Source organism: Chroicocephalus ridibundus, chromosome 3, assembly GCF_963924245.1.
Source record: "Chroicocephalus ridibundus chromosome 3, bChrRid1.1, whole genome shotgun sequence".
NCBI lineage: Eukaryota > Metazoa > Chordata > Aves > Charadriiformes > Laridae > Chroicocephalus > Chroicocephalus ridibundus.
In genome coordinates, this window is record NC_086286.1 from 129193905 (window position 1) to 129215385 (window position 21481).

At 58.7% G+C, this 21481-nt stretch overlaps 1 protein-coding gene across 11 annotated transcripts in view; it reads left to right on the forward strand.

Annotated features, from left to right (window-relative positions):
* The window catches only part of DTNB (dystrobrevin beta), a 230396-nt gene extending 214532 nt beyond the window's left edge, over positions 1 to 15864 (forward strand). For 9 of the 11 annotated variants that reach the window (XM_063330834.1, XM_063330842.1, XM_063330833.1 and 6 more), the window contains 4 exons: positions 2907 to 2996; positions 8286 to 8339; positions 12644 to 12679; positions 14948 to 15864. In XM_063330834.1, the coding sequence (XP_063186904.1) occupies positions 2907 to 2996; positions 8286 to 8339; positions 12644 to 12648 (149 nt within the window). In that variant the 3' untranslated portion in view covers positions 12649 to 12679; positions 14948 to 15864. The remainder of the gene's footprint in view (positions 1 to 2906; positions 2997 to 8285; positions 8340 to 12643; positions 12680 to 14947) is intronic. The other 2 variants (XM_063330835.1, XM_063330837.1) reach the window with 2 other exon arrangements.
* Positions 15865 to 21481: the final 5617 nt, after the last annotated feature.

Below are 21481 nucleotides of genomic sequence, written 5' to 3' on the forward strand. Positions count from 1 at the left end.
TCATCTGTTTCACGGGGGAGACAGGCTGGAATTTTACAACCTTTCACTCCCCAAAGTAACGCCGAGACGAGCGGTGGCCGTGCTTCACCGTCACGGGCAGTGACAGGGCGCAGGACATCTAGAGACCTGGATAAAGTAGAGACCTCCATCGTGTCAGAGGTGCAGAGGAGACCCCCTAAGCCATGGGCCCCGGGCTTTTTGGCCAAAATCCACATTTTTTCCTGGGAATCACACACAGTGCTGCCTCGGGAGCGATGCTGGTCAGTTGGGAGCCTAACCTGGAGGAGAAAGATGCTGATGGAGGGCGCGGTGGCTCGGTACCATGCTCTGGCAGCGCTCGAACAGCTAAATCCCATCGGCGAGATGTGGGAGCTCTGCCAGCCCCCAGCCAAGGACGGAGTGAAGCCAGCGCGGCGTGTGGGAGATGAAAGCAGCACGTCTGGAATGGGACAGGCACCCGACTTCAAACAAAAGCAAACGTGTCATGCACAGTTGTCGTTTCTGCCGTTCAGTACAGCTGCGAAACGTCACATCAGATGTCCCCGTGCGTTCCACATGTGTCATCGTCATGCCCTCGCTGGAGTACTGTGTCCAGCGCTGGGGCCTCGGCACAGGAGAGACACGGAGCTGTTGGAGCGGGGCCAGAGGAGGCCCCGGAGATGCTGGGAGGGCTGGAGCCCCTCTGCTGGGAGGACAGGCTGAGAGAGCTGGGGGGGTTCAGCCTGGAGAAGAGAAGGCTCCGCGGAGACCTTCCAGCCCCTGCCAGTCCCTCAAGGGGCTCCAGGAAAGCTGGGGAGGGACTCTGGAGCAGGGAGGGGAGCAGTGGGACAAGGGGGAAGGGTTTTACACTGGAAGAGGGGAGATTGAGATGAGCTATTGGGAAGAAATTCTTTGGTGTGAGGGGGGTGAGCCCCTGGCCCAGGTTGCCCAGAGAAGCTGTGGCTGCCCCATCCCTGGAGGGGTCCAAGGCCAGGTTGGCCGGGGCTTGGAGCAACCTGGGCTGGTGGGAGGTGTCCCTGCCCAGGGCAGGGGGTGCCACTGGGTGGCCTTTAAGGTCCCTTCCCACCCAAACCATTCCGTGATTCTATGAAATGTCAGGACAGGACCCCAAACACTGAGATCTGGGGGCACGAGCAGGCACTCGTCATCAAAGCAGTGCTCCCGGAGACAGCGCCAGTGTGGACATCTGGTGCCTGTGTGGGACAATGGGACACCTAAAGCCATTTTCTGTGCATAGCTCCAGCACAGGGATGGTTGAGGTGCGGCCAGTGAACCCTTACAGGGACCCAGTCAAGCTTCAGCTTGGGGCCATCGGCTCCACAACCTGAGGACCTTGGCTACAGACCACCTGCCGGGGTGGAAAACATGACCCCATGCCATCAAAGCCTCCAAATAAAACCAAAACAGCACAGTGCAGGAAGGTGCCAGGGGAAAGGGGGCTCAGTGGGGACAGGGAGTGGTGAGACTGCCGTCTCTGCGGTAGGAATATGGCTGGGTCTGCCAGAGGGGCCGGCACGGGGAACTAGAGGAGATGGCGAAGATCATTATCTTCCCAGCACCAGCAAGAGGCAATAAAGCATCATCCCCACCACGCTGCAGCTCCTGACACCATTGCTCACGGCTTTGATGGGCAGCAGACAGTCTGAAGGGTCATTCGCAGAATCCCAGCATGGTAGGGGTTGGAGATCATCCTCTGGAGATCATCCCGTCCAACCCCCGGCCAGAGCAGGGTCACCCAGAGCAGGTGGCACAGGAACGCGTCCAGGCGGGGTTGGAATGTCTCCAGAGACGGAGACTCCCCCACCTCTCTGGGCAGCCTGTGCCAGGGCTCTGCCACCCTCACGGGAAAGAAGCTTTTCCTCATGTTGAGATGGAATTTCCTGTGGTCAAGTTTGTGCCCGTTACCCCTTGTCCTGTCCTCGGGCACCACTGAGAAGAGCCTGGCCCCATCCTCTTGCCCCCCGCCCTTTAGCTATTGCTGAGCATTGATGAGATCCCTCTCAGCCTGCTCTGCTCCAGCTCAACAGCCCCAGGGCTCTCGGCCCTTCCTCAGCACAGAGATGCTCCATCTCTTGATCATCTCGGTAGCCCTTTGCTGTCCCCTCCCCAGCAGTTCCCTGTCCTTCTGGAACCGGGGAGCCCAGAACTGGCCCCAGTGCTCCAGCTGTGGCCTCCCCAGGGCAGAGCAGAGGGGGAGGATGACCTCCCTCCACCTGCTGGCCACACTCTTCTTGATGCCCCCCAGGATGCCATTGGCCTTCTTGGCCACAAGGGCACATTGCTGGCTCCTTCACAGATTTTGGCCCCTCACCATCCCTGGCCGTTCCTGGGGAGCCGTGGCGGAGTGGGTCCCTTGAGCAGGGGCTCGCACAAGATGAGTGTCCAGACTGGAACTAGGCAGGGTCACAGTAGGTGACGGCAAAGTGCCCCCCAGGGAGAGGATTGCTTCCTCCAGTGATGCGAGAGCTTTGCCGAGTGGGAGAGTTCGGTTCTCTTCTATTCCCCTCAAACCTCAGTGATAACGATTGCAATGGAGAGGCCGGCAGCGATAATGACTGCACAAGGAGCACGGATGAGCTGTGCCGTGGCCATCACCCAACGGCCCTGGCTGTGGGGAGAGAAGCATCTGCCCTTGCGCTGCCATCCGTGTCCAGGGGAAGAGCGGTGTCACAGCTAATTAGCCAAACAGGCGATCAGGCAGCTGGGCAGCACCACCATCTCTCGCTAAGCCAAGCTGCTGTGGTGGGGCTCTGCCGTACGCCAGGGTGTCCAAGCTCCATCCCAGGGAGGGGACTGGGTGGGGACCGGTGAGGGACGCGTGGCCGAGCATTGTGGTGCGAGCAGGTGCGGCAGCAGCAGTGCGGCACGTGCGATTCCCGCTGTCTGTGTGTCTGCTCTGCCCCCAGGTACGAGGAGGAACCTCCGCAATGACCTGCTGGTAGCAGCCGATTCCATCACCAACACCATGTCGTCGCTGGTGAAGGAGCTTCACTCAGGTAAGAGTTAATTTCGTGGGTCGAGAACCATAGAATCCTTATGGTTGGAAGGGACCTTTCATACCATCGAGTCCAACCGTTAACCCAACCCTGCCAAGGCCACCACTACCCCATGGCCCTCAGCACCACGTCTGCCCGGCTTTTCAATCCCTCCAGGGATGGCGACTCCACCACTGCCCTGGGCAGCCTCTTCCAATGCTTCACAACCCTTTCCAGGAGGAAATTGTTCCCAATATCCATCCTAAACCTCCCCTGGCGCAACTTGAGGCCGTTTCCTCTTGTCCCATCGCCTGTTCCTTGGGAGAAGAGCCCGACCCCCCCTGGCTACCCCCTCCTTTCAGGGAGCTGTAGAGAGCCAGAAGGTCTCCCCTCAGCCCCCTCTTCTCCAGGCTGAACACCCCCAGCTCCCTCAGCCGCTCCTCACCAGACTTGTGCTCCAGACCCCTCACCAGCTCCGTTGCCCTTCTCCGGACACGCTCCAGCCCCTCAAGGTCTTTCCTGGCGTGAGGGGCCCAAAACTGGACACAGCAGAAAAAGGAGAGCTTGAAGCCACAAGTTGCAGATTTGTCTTCAGGTTGATTTTTTGTAAAAGCGTGATGGAAGATTGTGTGTTCATTTTTTCAATGATAAAATGAAAAATTGCTTTTATAGCTAGCAGCACGGAGAGCTCCAGATACCTTCTGAACAGGCTCTCCATTGGTTTTATCGCTAAGGCAGTGCTCTGCGGTCCCAGCCCTGGCTGGTCACAGCGTTGGTGAGTCATGAAGCAGACTCACATCTCGCTCGTGCCGATCCGTGCGCGTCTGACAGCACGGGGCAGCTTTTCCAGCACCCTGCAGGCATGTCCTGGGGCACTTACGAGGCGAAGAGCTGCTTCCCAGCCCCGCTGCTGGAAATGGGAGCTCCTTGACAGCCCAAGCCAGAAGCCGGGGCAGATTTGAGTGAGTCTCCCCAAACTGTTGCTTAGTGACAGTGACACTGGAGTAGCAGGTGACCTCCCTCTGCAATGAATCCTCATCAGACACCAGAATCCCAGACCGGCAGGGGTTGGCAGGGCCCTCTGGAGACCATCCCGTCCAACCCCCGGCCAGAGCAGGGTCACCCAGAGCAGGTGGCACAGGAACGCGTCCAGGCGGGGTTGGGATGTCTCCAGAGGCGGAGACTCCCCCACCTCTCTGAGCAGCCTGGAAAAATGGCTTTTTCCATTTTTTTTTCCCATTACTATCTGTCACAAATAGATTGTAAATGTACGCAAGGCCGATGGCAACAAAGGACTAAACAGCGATGTGGAAAAAAAGATAATTATTCCCTTCGTGCCTCTTTGCTGTGCCGGTGGAGGTGAACACCGTGATGGGACCGGCGCCGCTTCTGCTGTGGCCCAGGGACGCGTCCCGTGGCTCTCGAGCTTTGTCGGGGATGGAGAACGCGATCGTTTAGGATTCCAGCAGCTCCTCTGTGGGCTGCCTTCCCTTTTAAGAAAGAAGTGAAGCGTTCTGTACGCAGCCTGAACCTCGCCGCTTCTGTTTCGCGGCTCCCCCAGCCCCTTGCTGTATCCGGTAGTTGCATCCCATAATCCACCCCCCGCCCCCCCGCCATAAACTTATCAAACTCCATGTTAAAACCAGTTCGGCTTTTTGTTCCCACTGCCCTTAATGGAGAAGTCACAGTTATAAACCGGGTTGATCTTTTACGGCTCCGCAGTAAATTCTCCCGGCCCGAGCCCCGCGTCCCGGCTGCGGGGGCAGCTGCGAGTTAATAAAGTCTTTCATGTATGACAGCAGCATCGCCGGGGCCGCTGCGGGGAACGGCCCTGTGTTTCGTCAATAAATCACCAAGCTCGAGCTCGAGACGCGCAGCTCCCTTCCCTCTGGGCTCAAACCCGGTGAACAAACCCGCTGCCCAAAACAGATGTCTGCAGTAATTTTTTTCTTTTTTTTTTTGCTTTTAATAGAAGAGCGGGTTTGCAGGGGTACGGCTGAGCGCAGGGGCTGGGGCAGAGGCGGAGCATCGGCCGGGCCCGCGGCTCTCCTGCCCTCCAAGAGTCCATCAACCGCAGCCAGCCCGGGTTTGTGCCATTGACGGCCCTTCCAGGCTGGTGCAAAGTTACGGTTCACAGGGGAGTGAAAGTGGAATTAATTACAGTCTCCTATTTGAGGACGTGCAGCTACCAAAGAAGGCTCCCTTGAAAGTATCTGAAATCATTTCATTTGTGTAAATTAGGAAAAGCATGAGTTATCCTCAGCTGATGAGAGTCAGTGGGATTTAAGGCATATTGTCCCGGCGGTGAGCTGTGAGAATAGACACCTCCTCCAGCCCCGGGCTCCCCGATATAGCTGCAGGCATTGTGTTGGAGCGGGCTGCGCCACACGCTGCTGCACCACCCACGCGCCGCACCCCTGCGCCAGCCCAGAAACCGCGTTCCCTGGGGATGGCGACGCTGCTCGGGGCTCCTCATCCCTCGGTGGGCTCCCAGGGACACTCCGGCCGTCCCCCTGCTCCTGAGCGGACAGTCGGATGCCCCTAGAATCATAGAACCATGGAATTGGCTGGGTTGGAAGGGACCTTTCAGACCATCGAGTCCAACCATTGACCACACTGCCATGTCCCTCAGCACCGCGTCTGCCCGGCTTTTCAATCCCTCCAGGGATGGCGACTCCACCACTGCCCTGGGCAGCCTCTTCCAATGCTTCACAACCCTTTCCAGGAGGAAATTGTTCCCAATATCCATCCTAAACCTCCCCTGGCGCAACTTGAGGCCGTTTCCTCTTGTGCCATGGCCTGTTCCTTGGGAGAAGAGCCCGACCCCCCCTGGCTACCCCCTCCTTTCAGGGAGCTGTAGAGAGCCAGAAGGTCTCCCCTCAGCCCCCTCTTCTCCAGGCTGAACACCCCCAGCTCCCTCAGCCGCTCCTCACCAGACTTGTGCTCCAGACCCCTCACCAGCTCCGTTGCCCTTCTCTGGACACGCTCCAGCCCCTCAAGGTCTTTCTTGGCGTGAGGGGCCCAAAACTGGACACAGCCCTCGAGGTGGGGCCTCCCCAGTGCCCAGTCCAGGGGGACGGTCACTGCCCCACTCCTGCTGGCCACACTGGTGCTGACACAGGCCAGGATGCTGGTGGCCTCCTTGGCCACCTGGGCACACTGCTGGCTCATACTCAGCCGCTGTCGACCAACACCCCCAGGTCCTCATCCGCTGGGCAGCTCTCCAGCCACTCTGCCCAGCCTGGAGCATCCCTGGGGTTGGCGTGACCCAAGGGCAGGACCCGGCACTTGGCCTTGTTGAACCTCACACCATTGCCCCTGGGCCATCCATCCAGCCTGTCCAGATCCCTCCGTAGAGGCTCCCTACCCTCCCACAGATCGACACTCCCGCCCAACTTGGTGTCCTCTGCAAACTGACTGAGGGTGCACCCGATCCCCTCCTCCAGGTCGTCCATAAAGACATTAAACAGAACTGGCCCCGACACCGAGCCCTGGGGAACACCGCTGTGACCGGGCACCAACTGGACTGAACTCCATTCACCACCGCTCTCTGGGCCGGGCCTCCAGCCGGTTTTTACCCATCCTGGTGCTGCCCAGGGGACACCGTCCCCGTTTTCACTCGAACTGAGCTCAGAAAGATGCTGATCTCCAGGGAGCGGGCGCGATGCTGCTGGGGGTGGCTCGGCCGCTGCCCTGACGGGAGGCAGGGTCAGGGCCCAAAGCAGCTGCTGGGCTCCGGGTCACCTCTCTGGTTATTCAGAACGCGTCTGGTTTTGTCAGTGGTCTCTTCTGCGCTCACTGGGTGCCATCGGTGAGCAGGCAGAGGTTGTGTGACTCCCAGATGTCTCATCTGTCCTGCTGTCAAAGCAACAAAGAGAGCAAATGTTTATAAGATCCCCTTTGATCAGATCAATGCGAAATGCTTCGCTTTTTCAAATGGTGCCTTTTATTGACAGGGTTTCTCCCTTTCTTTGCTCTCAGCAGCATGTGAAGTGGGCAGAGGTGATATCACTGCTCATAATAACTATTACCTGTTTACACAGGTCTCATTGAAATGTCGCGCGCGGAGATAGGAGCCACCATCTGCAGAAGAATGTGACCTTCTGCTCTGCTGCAAAAATACGAGCCTGGCCATAAATTCTTTTCAACTTAACCAGAGTTAGATATAATGAACCACCAGCTCTCAGACATAAACCAAGCACCTGTCTCTGGGGGCGCAGCCTGTCACCAGCTCCGGGGCTTTGCCCCCGCGTGAGCATCGCTGTCACTGAGCACCTTGCGTGGGCAAACCCCGCAATGCCTGGAGGGACCCTCCACGTTTTCACCTCACCGCAAACCATTTCCATTTTTCTTCCTCAGATTTGAGCTCAGCCTAAAAGTTGTGACTTCCCACAGTGTATGTTGTGCAGTTCTTCATTTCCTGCAGTGCTAAAATAAGCGCACACGAGGGACTTTGGTCCCAATACTACCTGGGCCAGGTAGTAGTCCACTAGTGGTCCAGTCTTTTTGACCATGTGGACACTGCTTCCAGCTACAACCTGTAATGATCTGATCAGGATGAGGCATGGGCTGTTTTGCCACCAGCAGTGAACAGGCACCGTGTGACAGAAAGGGTGGTGGTGCTTCCATCCAGGTTCCCATGGTTTGGGTTGGAAGATCATCTTAAAGATCACCCAGTTCCAACCCCCTGCCCTGGGCAGGGACACCTCCCACCAGCCCAGCTTGCTCCAAGCCCCGGCCAACCTGGCCTTGAACCCCTCCAGGGATGGGGCAGCCACAGCTTCTCTGGGCAACCTGGGCCAGGGGCTCACCCCCCTCACACCAAAGAATTTCTTCCCAATATCTCATCCAAATCTCCCCTCTTCCAGTGTCAAACCCTTCCCCCTCATCCCACGGCTCCCCTCCCTGCTCCAGAGTCCCTCCCCAGCTTTCCTGGAGCCCCTTGAGGGACTGGCAGGGGCTGGAAGGTCTCCGCGGAGCCTTCTCTTCTCCAGGCTGAACCCCCCCAGCTCTCTCAGCCTGTCCTCCCAGCAGAGGGGCTCCAGCCCTCCCAGCGTCTCCGGGGCCTCCTCTGGCCCCGCTCCAACAGCTCTGTGTCTCTCCTGTGCCGAGGCCCCAGCGCTGGAGGCAGCACTGCAGGGGGGTCTCCCCCGAGCGCAGCAGAGGGGCAGGATCCCTTGGGAGCCTGAACACTCTTCTCCTTCCCCCCGAAGCCTGATAAGCCCGTTCGTCCTTGCTGCAGGCAGGTTCCCCAGGTGTCCCCTCACCTGCTCGTCTCACGTGCGCTTTTTTCTTTTTTTGTCTTTGAAGCAGAGGAAGAAGATGAAGAAGAAACAGAGAAAATGCAGAATGGGAAGGACCGAGGTAAGGGGACAAACTGCGGTCTCTGAGCTGTGAAGCATTTTCCGATGTGCTCCTCTGTGGGAAGGAGCTGGGTTTGCCGGCTCCGTTTGGAGCCCCAGGAGAGGGCTGTGAGCGCGGATGGCTCCGGGGGGGAGCGCGGATGGCTCCGGGGGGCAGCAGCCCACGTTGCTGCTGCTGCTGCTCTCAGCCCACCTGCAGACACGGCCCCGGTTGCTCTGCCTGCTCCGGTCATCGCCATGCTGCCGGCTCGCTCTCTCCAACATCTGCCGTGGCTTGAGATGACGCCGTGGCCAGGGTTTCTTCGGCGTGTGGCTTTCAGGAATGTTCTTCTTTCAGCAAAGGTCGTGCACAGATCTTTGAAAGGTGTAAGAGGAGGAGGAGCTGCCCTCAGTGCTGTGAGAAATCCCATTCAGAGCATTCAGAGAAAAAAACCAAAGCGTGGGCTGGTTACCAGTGAAGCTCCCCAGCGGTGGGACCGTCATCTGCTGAGCCACCGCCTCCTGTGACCTTGGCTGGACAAATGGAGCGCTGTGGCCAGTTCTGGGCTCCCCGCTTCAAGGGCAGGGGACCGATGGAGAGGGTCCAGCAAAGGGCTACCAAGGTGATGAGGGGACCGGAACACCTCTCTGATGAGGACAGGCTGAGGGATTTGGGTCTTTTTAGTCTGGAGAAGAGCAGACTGAGAGGGGATCCCGTCAATGCTTATTCATACTGAAAGGGGGGGTGTCAGGAGGATGGGGCCAGGCTCTTCGCAGTGCTACCCAGGGACAGGACAAGGGGCAACGGCCACAAACTTTGGAGTCTCCATCTCTGGAGACATTCCAACCCCGCCTGGACGCGTTCCTGTGCCACCTGCTCTGGGTGACCCTGCTCTGGCCGGGGGTTGGACGGGATGATCTCCAGAGGGCCCTGCCAACCCTGACCATTCTGGGATAATGCTGTGAAATGTTCGGCATCCCTCCGCTGATGGCCACCCCGTGTAGGCAGTGCCATGGGCTACGCGGGGTTTCACAGGAGGGTTCTTTCGTCTCCACTCTCCCTGGGCTGCAGGTCTGGATGCTAATCCTCCCCAGACCGCCTCTGCCTTTGGTGCGAGCGCATCCCGACCACGTGCTGGCGGAGCGATGCCCCGGGCTGGAAGCGATCATGGCAGGGGTGGAACGCAGCCCCGAGACTCGCCAACAGCCGTGCAGCGCAGGGTTGAGCTGGAGGGGCTGCAGGAGACGCGTTCCTCCCATCCCACCCCGCGGGAGATCGGAGCAGCAGCTCCCGGCCCTCCTCCGGGCGGGACCTTCCTCGGGGGGCTCCTGACTTTCTGCTTTCCACGTTTTAAGCCTCAACGCAAGAAACAGACCCGGACAGGTTTGACTCAGCCCAAGCATTTCTGTCTGGCTTGAGCCAAACCCAATTTCAGCATCAACAAACCGGAACTTTTTATCCTTTTTTTTTTGGTGAAGGCAGGTTTTCCCTCTGGCTGAGGCGAAGGGGCAGCGCTCGCGTTTCTCACCCAAGCGGCCTGTTTTCCTGCCCAGCAAGTTCTGCAAAAGCGCTCAGGTCTTTGGAAATGCTCTGCTTCCTGGTGGTTTGTCCATCACTATTAGACATTATAAGTTTGTAGGAAAAAGTGCAGTAAGTTTGATTTTGCCTAAACCAGGAGTTTTCAAGGCAGAATCACACTGGCTCTAGATCACAGGGCTCTCTCTGCCCTAGAACATTCCTCTGCAGTTAAATATTTTAGATGCTTAGCAGATGACCCTTCTGCTTTTTTTCCAAATGTGCATTGTATCTTGCATGGGAAATAGGGAAAGGGGGATTTTGAAGAGCTGAAGTATGATGAATGGTAGCGGAGATGTAGTAAGACAAATTCGGCTCCGTTACTCATTGCAGCAGCATCGGGGGGGGTGGGGGGGAGACGGACGGGTAACCAAAAGCAGAACTTGGTCCAAAAGCCTTGGTGTGGAATGTAAATATTATCTCTGCCAGAGAGTAAGTGATTTCTTAATGCCGCAACGTTAGTGAGATAAAAATCTGGCAGAAAAATGGAGGAGCGATCGATCCATCAACTGCAGTCCTCCGGGGGAGCTCCTCCAGGCACCGAAGCACGCGTGGCCGTGGGGAGGGAGTCCGGCCGTGGGTGGCTCTGCCCCACGTCACCTACAGGGACCCGTGGCCAGGATGCTCCAACGCCGAGCTCTGCCTGCCGCGGCTGCATTCTTTGCACGGTGCCTGTGTGCACATCCCCATCTCAGCAAAGCTCTTCCGTTCCTTCCATCCGGAACAGACAAGAAGGAAAAAATCACTTGCAGCCCGTGTGTTCCCCAGCTTCTGACCGGCGCAGACAAGGGAGACGCCGGTCCTCGCGGGGACGCTGCTGCTGCGGTGTGTTTCCTCGGGAGACGGCATCACCCTTGGGCTTCCTCACAAGTTTCTTCACAAAGTTACATCATATTTCTCTGTGCCCCAGTTAATCAACCTCAGGACTCGCTTCCCCGCTGGAGAGGCTTACGTCCATACGCTGGATATAGCGGCGGCGTGGTACGGCTCTAGCAGGATGAAATCATTCGGGAAGACTCCAAGTTGGCTGCGTCTGTTGTGGTTAGGATTACAAATTGAGCAGCATCTCCAGAGAAGAATCCTGCGCGGGTTTCCAGGCACAGAAGAGCACAGTCGGGAGCTGGCAAAGCCACGTCCATCCAGTTGCGTTAGACGTCATTTTGAGTTACCCCATCTTGAAACCTGGCGTTACGTATCCATTCATGGCACGTGCACCAGGCATCACTCCAGGTCGGACGCCTGCTTGGCCAGGGCTGTCCCGCAATCACTGTTTGCCGTGGTCCTGCTGCCTCTCTCCAAGACAGGCTGCTCCTGGTGGTGGGCAAGAGGTGGACCCTTGACAGTATCACCTGAAACAAGACGCTCCACGAGCTGGTCCCATATGCATTGGCCGTTTGTATTTTATAATGCCCAAACCAATAGAAAAGGGATTAAAGTGCTGTGATTTGCTCGCTCGAACTGCTGGAAGGAAGGGCATGGTTTGCAGCCCCATAAAATTTGTTAGACAAAAATTCCCAATTTGCAACACACCTGCCCACAGTGGTCAAAACTGGAGTCCATGCAGCCATCTGTTCAGAGAATCATAGAATCACGGAATGGTTTGGGTGGGAAGGGACCTTAAAGCCCACCCAGTGGCACCCCCTGCCCTGGGCAGGGACACCTCCCACCAGCCCAGGTTGCTCCAAGCCCCGTCCAACCTGGCCTTGAACCCCTCTTGTTCTTGGAGGACAGAGTCCATCCTCGGCAGGTTTGCAGATGACACCAAAGGAGGAGCGGGTGATACCCCAGAGGGTCGTGCTGCCATCCCGAGGGACCTCAATGGGCTGGAGAAATGGGCTGGCAGGAACCTCCTGAAGTTCTCCCGAACAAGGAAAAGTGCAAAGTCCCGCCCCTGGGGAGGAACAGCCCCAGGCACCGGGACATGCTGGAGGCCGCCCAACTGGAAAGCAGCTTTGCAGGGAAGGTCCTGGCGGACACCGAGTTGACCATGAGGCAGCAATGGGCCCTTGGGCAATGCAGGCGAATGGTGTCCTGGGCTGCTAATGCAGAGCGTTGCCAGACGAGGGAGGGGATCCTTCCCTCTGCTCAGCACCGGTGAGGCCACCCCGAGAGCCCTGGGTCCAGTGCTGGGCTCCCCAGCACAAGAGGGACATGGGCAGGCTGGAGAGAGCCCAGCGAGGGGCCATGGCAACGATTAAGGCATTGAAGCATCCATCACACGAGGAGAGGCTGAGAGAGCTGGCATCAAATCAGGGTGTATAAATAACTGATGGAAAAGAGTAAAGAAAACTGAGCCAGAGTCTTCTCATGGTGCCCAGAGCCAGGACACGAGGCGATGGGCACGCAGCGACACACAGGAAGTTCTGTTTGAAGGTAAAAAACGCTTTTTTACCGTGAGGCTGGTCAAACGCTGGCACAGGTTGCCCGGAGAGGTTGTGGGGTCTCCGCCCTGGGAGATGCCCCAAATCGGATGGGACAAGGTTCTGAGCAGCCTGCGGTGGCTGACCCTGCTCTGCAGGGGGGGTCGGACTGGGCGATGCTGGGATTTCTGGGATTCAGTAAGATCATGAGCCCTTTTGTACCTACCTCGTATTTCAGGGGACTTGCCATTCACCCCGATGCCGGAAAGCTGTTTGCGGTCGCGAGAAGGGTTACCCGTTGGGGCACGAAGAGATGGGGAGGGCAGATTTTTCATTTTACAGGAAATAAAATTGCCTGCTTTCTAAGCGTGCCTTTCCCCTGTGTTGCAGGTTAGACGGCCGGCCGCAGGCTGCACAGGAATTCAGGTAAGGAAGGGTGTCTTTTTCCTTCCCGTCTCCAGCAGCACTGCTCTGTAGTCGCCATTGCCATGCGCGGGACCATGTCCCTGGTCACCTCCTGCGCTTGTCCTTTATCTCCTGTTTCTGCCCAGGGAGGGTTGTGCCCATCGCTCCACAACCGCTCAAAAGGATGTTGAGTTTTTCCTTGCTAAGACCCAATTCTGCTCCTGCTGCAGACAGAGGGGAAATATCATTAACTCCAGTGAGAACAGCATTATCTCCTGTTTTATTAGTATTGCTTCTATAGCGAGAGGCCTCAGCCAGGAAATAGGACCCCATTGTGATGGCCACTATCCAGATGTACTAAAAATACAATCTCTACCCTCAAAGAGCCTGCGCTTTTAGTTATAATAAGGCACAACAGACGGGTAGACAAACAGGTGGCTGGAGATAGCGGCAAGGAGAAAGCCTGAGCCCTGGGGTGACAATGCCTCTGGAGGACCTGAATAAGATCCGTATCGTGACCCATCTGAAAAGCTCGTAGGAGGGCACCGGATCGGGTTTCCACACTCCCCATACGCTCACTGTGGCCGTAGCCATAATGCCCGTCTTTCACCATTCCCGGTGGGAAGAAGGAGGGTTCTCCTGGCAGAAGGACATAGTGTGGGCACGCTCATAGTTAGCCAGAAAGGGATGGGGACGGGCGTAGCAGGTCCTTCTTTCTAGGACCCGTCCCTTTACACTGCAGCTGGGTCAGTTGTAGAAACCAGACAGTAGAAATTCTTTTATCTTTAACTTACCGGTTCAGCCCCAGCCCACGGCGATAGATAGTCGTGATGGATCTGAAACCCAATTTCGCGTGGTAAAACCACCACAGTTGTCCTCGAAAAGTAATTTGCAAAGGAGAAAAAAGGGGGTTTGCCCTCTCTGCCGCCCTGCCGTTCCAGCACCGGCTAGAGATAACCCGAAAGTGGCTTGAGAGTTTTTCTGATAGTTTTTACATTAGAAATTCAAGTCCTGCCTCATCTGGGAAACAATCTGGTAACTCAAGAAGGAGTGAAATTATACCATTAGAGAGGAAGCCGGCAATGGAGAGCTGTTTATACTGGCTGCGTGCGGCTTTTTCTTAATGTCCCTTTAACTCTAATGGCTTTGGAGAAAAGGATGGCTTTGACCCCGGCCACCCCTTAGCCACTGATGGGGACATGAGAAGCGCCCGGTTCCCTGAGAAGCCCGGCAGTGCCTCCAACACCACCAAGCACTGGCACTGATGAGTGCTAAATTAGAGACAACTGCAAATACGAGAGGGAAACCACTTTCAGGTTTCTTTATCCTCCAGAAAGAATGAAAAAAGACATGAGTAAGAGAAAAAAAATTCTTCAAACTGTGGTGGTTCTTCTTCAAGTTCCTCATGTTCCCATTTGTGGTACCAGGGCCTGTGATGGGTCCTCCTGAACCTTGCTGGTGGTAGGGTCCAGCCAAGCCAGACCGGTGGCTCCAGACACCCTTCGGCTCTGGTTGCCCACCGATGATGGAGGGGACTGGGGTGGGCAGCATCGTCAGGGGCCGTCTGTTCGCAGATCTTGGCTGTTCTGTGGGAAAAATGCCCAGCACCGACCTCACCTTGGCTTGCAAAGTCAAGCGTGTCCGCTCATGGGCCCTTGCTCGCAGGACCTGGGGACCTGCCGCAGCACCATGCTCCTGGTGTCATTGACTCAGGAGCTTGGGTTCTCCTTCCAAGGAACAGGCGATGGGACAAGAGGAAACGGCCTCAAGTTGTGCCAGGGGAGGTTTAGGATGGATATTGGGAACAATTTCCTCCTGGGAAGGGTTGTGAAGCATTGGAAGAGGCTGCCCAGGGCAGTGGTGGAGTCGCCATCCCTGGAGGGATTGAAAAGCCGGGCAGACGCGGTGCTGAGGGCCATGGGGTAGTGGTGGCCTTGGCAGCGCTGGGCTGATGGTTGGACTCGATGATCTGAAAGGTCCCTTCCAACCTGGGCAGTTCTGTGGTTCTGTGATTCCTCTGTTTCCTGGGTTGTTTGGGGTCCAAGGTGAGGAGCTCTGGGGTCGGCAGGACACTTGATGGCCATGGGGAATGCTGCATGTTTGGTCCACTCAGAGCTTGCTGGGGGTGGCCCCAGAGATGCACGGCCCCAGCCAGAAGGTTGAGGAGGTCCCAGCAGAGGAGCTTGGCTCCTGCCCCATGACCATGCAGGAGGTGATGTCCAAACCCGTGCGGGGCCAGGCTGGAGCTCTGCCATGCCGATGGCGCTTTGTGTATTTCCCATGACGCAGGCACAGAGGGTTGCGCTTATGACCGAGAGACGTCTCCCGTCCTTTGGAAGAGGCACGTTTCAGCTGACACATCCACCATCATGCAACTGTGACCGATCTCAACCACCTGCTGACGAAAGCGGCTTGCTCCGAACCACCCGGAGGGTTTTCCCCGTGGGCACCTGCCTCTTAGGTCATTGCATGTACTATTCTCCTCCATGTGTTTACTAACGGTAATCAGACAATGCCCCATCAAACTCAGCAATTTATGGGAGGTTTAAGGAAAAAAAAAAAATTCAACCAAAAGGAAAGCTAATTCTCCCTGCGCCTGCTAAGTGTACTGATCTTCTTTGGTTTCCTCCCAAACGGTGTCATCATCGCGTCACGCGCCGTCATCTCCTCTTGCCTTCCGCCCCTCGGGATGCATGAAAAAACGGGTGTAGAGCCTCCTTCACACAAAGGGGATTCTGCCTTCAAAAAACCCACCGTCTCGAAACCCCGCTGTCTGCCAGTGTCTGGTTGCCGTCGTGCGTGACGTCGCGTGGCCTCCCAGGCGTCATCGCTGGGGATGCGCCACGGCAGGGACGGGCCACCGGCCGCCTGCTCCCGGCGTTACGGGCTCTGCTTCTCTCCAGACTGTTGAAACCGTTCCCTTTACAGGCAGGGAATGCAGGGGCGAGCGTTGCTGGGCTCGGATTGGCACCTCGGCCTTCATTTTGAGGAGTCGCGTTCAGTTTTGTTTCAAATGAAGAGAAAGGCCCGAGCTGTGCCGTGCGGGGCTGGCAGCTCACCGCTCCGCCCTCGCTAGGCTTTTCTTTCCCAGCTGCTCAGAAAACATCGTAATCAGTTCCAATCACTGCTGATTTTCTTTTTTTTTTTTTCTTTTCGCCTTGGTGCTTAGGAATGTTATTTTTAGTGGAAGGAGCCGAGTGCCCTAATGCATCCATAAATATTTATCAAGGGTGATGAATGGAAAGGCACGATAAACCCCGAAACCAGCCCTCAGCTTTTCTCCCCGGCTGAACCCACGCGCGGCCTCGGCTCCCGGCGGCGGGGAGATGGTGGGTCCCTGCAGCCCCCGGGGAGGGGGAGAATAAACGGCCGCGGTGGCCACGGATTTAGTGGGATATAAATATTGTGAGTGAGCTGTCGAGAAGGAGAGGAAAGTGATGATAACCTGGTGCGGCGCCTCAGCTTTACCCTGCCAGAGCACGCCCGCGGGGACCGGGAAGGTTTCGCGTGCGTTTTGGGATGGATTTGCTGAATTAGGGCCGGCAGCGGCTTTGGCTGCAGCCAGGGAGGGGTTCGAGTGCGAGAATGGGAATGTTTTGCTGGTGTTGGCGCTCGGGGAGTGGATGGAGGTGTTGGGCTGTGCGAGCACCGGGGTCTTCCTCCTGCTGGGTTTGCATCGCACAGGGGGGACCTCCCAGCACCTCCTGTGGGAGAGAGCCTGGGGGTCCCAGCCAAGCCCCCGGCTCCGGGGGCAGAGCCACGGTGTCCTCCAGGGACTGGCTGCCTGACACCATGCTGAGTGGGGGCAGTGACACGCCTGAGGGACGGGATGCCATCCAGAGGGACCACGATGATCTCAAGAAGCGGCCACATGTGAACCTCATGGGGTCCAACCAGGCCAAGTGCAGGGTCCTGCCCCCGGGTCGGGGCAACCCCCGGTGCCAGCCCAGGCTGGGGATGGAGGGATGGAGAGCAGCCCTGAGAGAAGGGCTTGGGGGTGCCAGGGGGGGAGAAACCGGCCATGAGCCGGCACCGTGCGCTGGCAGCCCAGAACCCCCCCGCAGCCTGGGCTGCATCCCCAGCAGCGTGGGCAGCAGGGCGAGGGGGGGATTCTGCCCCTCTGCTGCGCTCGGGGGAGACCCCCCTGCAGTGCTGCCTCCAGCGCTGGGGCCTCGGCACAGGAGAGACACGGAGCTGTTGGAGCGGGGCCAGAGGAGGCCCCGGAGATGCTGGGAGGGCTGGAGCCCCTCTGCTGGGAGGACAGGCTGAGAGAGCTGGGGGGGTTCAGCCTGGAGAAGAGAAGGCTCCGCGGAGACCTTCCAGCCCCTGCCAGTCCCTCAAGGGGCTCCAGGAAAGCTGGGGAGGGACTCTGGAGCAGGGAGGGGAGCCGTGGGACGAGGGGGAAGGGTTTTACACTGGAGGAGGGGAGATTTGGATGAGATATTGGGAAGAAATTCTTTGGTGTGAGGGGGGTGAGCCCCTGGCCCAGGTTGCCCAGAGAAGCTGTGGCTGCCCCGTCCCTGGAGGGGTTCAAGGCCAGGTTGGCCGGGGCTTGGAGCAACCTGGGCTGGTGGGAGGTGTCCCTGCCCAGGGCAGGGGATTGGAACAGGTGGTCTTTAAGGTCTCTTGAACCCAAACCACTCTGTGATTCGATGGTAAGGAAGGGATGGATACACATAGAATCATAGAATCATGTAGGTTGGAAAAGACCCTTGGGATCATCGAGCCCAACCATCAACCCCACTCTACAGAGTTCTCCCGTACACCACATCCCCAACACCACATCTAAACGACCCTTAAACACATCCAGGGATGGTGACTCCACCATCTCCCTGGGCAGCCAACATCTCCTGTAGCCATGGGGGAAGCACGTTACACACGAAGCCTGGGTCACAGCAGGGTGTCACCTTCGCTGCTTTTTTCCTCTTATTACTCACCCTGTCACTTTCCCTTCTCGCTTTCGCTACCACCATTACCAGGAGGCAAAGCCTCCTGCCACAGCCGCCACCTCGGCCACCAGCGTCTCTCTGACCTGCCGTCCAGCCGCACTGGCGGAGGTGCTGGTGGCACAACTGGGACTTTCCACCACCAGCCACCACCGCTCCAGCTGCCCAGGCGCTCGGAGGGGAGATGCTGGGGACGCACAGGGCTCTCGCTGTGCCAGCTGTGACCAGCCAGCGCTGCTGGTCACAGGGATGGTGACAGACAGGGGAGCGGGGACATCTGGGCATTGTTGGGAAAACCTGGTGGGATCAATGGGGTTTGTACAGACACAGCTGGGAGATAGGATCATGGAACCACAGAGTGGTTTGGGTGGGAAGGGACCTTTAAAGGCCACCCAGTGCCACCCCCCGGCCCTGGGCAGGGACACCTCCCACCAGCCCAGGTTGCTCCAAGCCCCGGCCAACCTGGCCTTGAACCCCTCCAGGGATGGGGCAGCCACAGCTTCTCTGGGCAGCCTGGGCCAGGGGCTCACCCCCCTCGGCATGAACAATTTCTCCCCGAGATCTAGTCGGACTCTGCCGCTGGTGTTTGTTGAACGTGGCCCCCCGTGCCGCGGCTCTGCGCTGCCTCCCCCACCGTGCCATTCTGTTAGCCGGCAAAGCGTTTTGGCAGATGCTTGATGTCACTGCAAGGCTGGGGCTGCAGCTCACCACTGGCCACTGCCGGGAGGGCTGGTCCAGCGGGGCTGGGAAGCACCGGGATAGGCGCGGATGCTGGGGTCCGAGCTGTGCCGTGGCCGTAGCGGGGGTCCCAGTGCCAGGCAGCTTGCCCGGGACCATTTTGCACCCCAGTAACACCAGGAACCTCCTCCAGCGGCGTGCTGGGACATTGCCTAGGGGAAAAACCACCCAGCACCCCGGCTTGCCTATGGTTAGCCTAAAAACCTGCTTATGGACTATTGTTTGCCTTCGGAATAGTCGCCTTAAACCCCCGCCCCGGGAGGAACCGTTCAGGCCAGGCTTTAATCTGCGTCCCCAGGCTGTGTCCCGCTGCGGCCTTTCTGCACCCCGGCCCCTTGCCCTGCTCCGTGGTCGGAGTCTGGGATGGCCCATGCTCGGAGTCCGGGATGCAGCATCCCAGGGGCTGCCAGGCTGGGAGCTGTGTACGTGTGCGAGTGCGCACACATGTGTGTATATGCACGTACATGTGTGTCGATGCACACGTGTGTATATGTACATCCGTGTGTGTATATGCACGTACGTGTGTGTCGATGCACACGTGTGTATATGTACATATGCGTGTGTTGATGCACATCCGTGTGTGTCGATGCACACGTGTGTATATGCACGTACGTGTGTGTTGATGGACATCCGTGTGTGTCGATGCACATCCGTGTGTGTCGATGCACACGTGTGTGCCCGCAGGCGCTGCAGGCAGCGTGCCGCACGCCGGCGCTGCTCTGGGGAGCTGCGATGGGCCGGAGCGTGGCTGCCGCTGCCTCCCTGACCCCGCGGCTGCCCGCACCCCTGCGGCTGCCCGTAAGCAGTAGCTCACCACAGATACTGTTCTTTCCTTTCAAATTTGGGGGGTTATTTCACATTTTTTGTCAGGAAGAGGCAGGGCCATCCGGCAGCACCCATGAAACCCGGATCGCAGTGAATTTGCAGCTTCCCTCGGGGCAAACCCACCTGAACGAAAAAGCAAAAATGCCACCTAAAAATGTTTTCTCATGGGAAAGTTACCTGGGCAGAGCCATGTCCCTGCGTCGGCATTCCCAGCCGGTGCCCCCACGCCGGGGGTTAGTGCCAGGAGAGGGGAACCCCCAGTTCCATGGGGCAGGGAGCGGGGGCGGGCGCTGTGCCGTGTGCCCCGCACCCGGCCGGTCTCTCGGTGACGTGCGAAAGGAAGGCGGCAGCTTTGGCCGCTGGTGTCTGGGGGCTCCCCAGGGAGCCCACGCAGTCGGGGTGTCCCCGGCATCAGAGCCCGGCAGTCGGGGGGCTGGGGACCAGGCCAAGCCTTGGTGCCGTTCCCTATTCCTGGCACCGCATGAGCGCGGCTGCGGGCACAGGGGAGCATGGGATGGAGCGGGAGCAGCCCGGGGAGCCGTCGGCAAACCCGCGCTGCAGCCGATGCTCCGAGTCTCTAAGAGAAACCTGTAAACTGGAAGCCATGTTCTGTCATCTGCCAAATATTTAATAAATTCATCTCGTCCCTGAGGGGTGTCTTGTCCCTTCACCGCGTGAAAAAGGCGGAGATGCTCGTGAAAAAGGAAGGGGGGGGGGGGTGGAAAAAAGGTTTTTAATAGGAAACGAGTGCTCCAAAGCAGGGTGCAGGGTGAGAGCAGCTGCCGGCGCTTTGCCGTGGGTCCGCACGGAGCGGCAGAGCCGGGGGATTACCCGCATTTGTCATGGCCGCGGGTCACTGGCAGCAGACAGAGCTGCCTGTGTTCGGGGCCGCCGCGCCCGCCACATCTGTGCCATCGGCACGGCGCCGGCACCCCGCCAGATGTTCCCCCCCCTGCAAACTCCAGCACATCTGGAGGCGGCGGAAAGGGCGAGGGCCGGGCTGGGAGGGCGGGCAGGCACCGAGGTGGGAGCATCGGCGCTGCAGCCCCCGTCCCCTTCCGACATCGCCTTAGAAACGGTACCGGGGGAGCTGGGGTTGGGGGAGCGGGTGCCAGACCCCCCCGCAAAGGACCATACGGTGGTGGGGGCCCTGTCACCGCTGCAGACACGGAGCCAGTGATGGAGGGGGGCTCGTGGCCCATCCATCCCCAAGGCGCTGGGTCGGCACCGGCTCTCCCATGGCGATGCCCGGCTGCTTGGAAGCATCACACCCGCGCCCGGACCCTCCTGCGACCGCTGCCGAGGGGTCCCCAGCTCCCACCCTCCCCAGGCAGAGCCAGCGCCGGCGGCGGGGCCAGGAGAGGAAACCTTAGCCCCAGGAATCCGCAGCTTCACGGGCGCAGATGTGTCCCCTCCGCTTCCCGGCCCCGATTTGGCACGGCGCTGCCCGGCTCCAGGCGCTCATTTCTGTCAGGGATTAGGTGCCTCGGTGGGAAAGACATGGACACTTCCCATAGCGGGGGGGTCCCGGCTGCTGCCAGGCCGGGGGCAGCTTTGTGCTCCCCATCCCTTATCCCTGGGGCGGCTCTGCTCCCCATCCCGCATCTCTGGGACAGCTCTGCTCCCCATCCCGCATCCCCAGGATGGCTCTGCTCTCCATCCCATATCCCTGGGGGGGCTCTGCTCCCCATCCCACATCCCTGGGGGGGCTCTGCTCCCCATCCCATATCCCTGGGGCAGCTTCGTGCTCCCCATCCCGCATCCCCGGGATGGCTCTGCTCTCCATCCCATATCCCTGGCGGGGCTCTGCTCCCCATCCCGTATCCCCAGGACAGCTCTGCTCTCCATCCTGCATCCCCAGGATGGCTCTGCTCCCCATCCCATATCCCTGGGGGGGCTCTGCTCCCCATCCCATATCCCCAGGACAGCTCTGCTCTCCATCCTGCATCCCCAGGATGGCTCTGCTCCCCATCCCATATCCCTGCGGCAGCTTCGTGCTCCTCATCCCACATCCCTGGTGGGGCTCTGCTCCCCATCCTGTATCCCTGGGGGGGCTCTGCTCCCCATCCCACATCCCTGGGGGGGCTCTGCTCCCCATCCCATATCCCCGGGATGGCTCTGCTCCCCAATCCCGCATCCCTGGGGGGGCTCCGCTCCCCATCCCGCATCCCCAGGATGGCTCTGCTCCCCAATCCCGCATCCCTGGGGGTGCTCTGCTCCCCATCCCATATCCCTGGGGCAGCTTCGTGCTCCCCATCCCACATCCCTGGGATGGCTCTGCTCCCCATCCCGCATCCCTGGGGGGGCTCTGCTC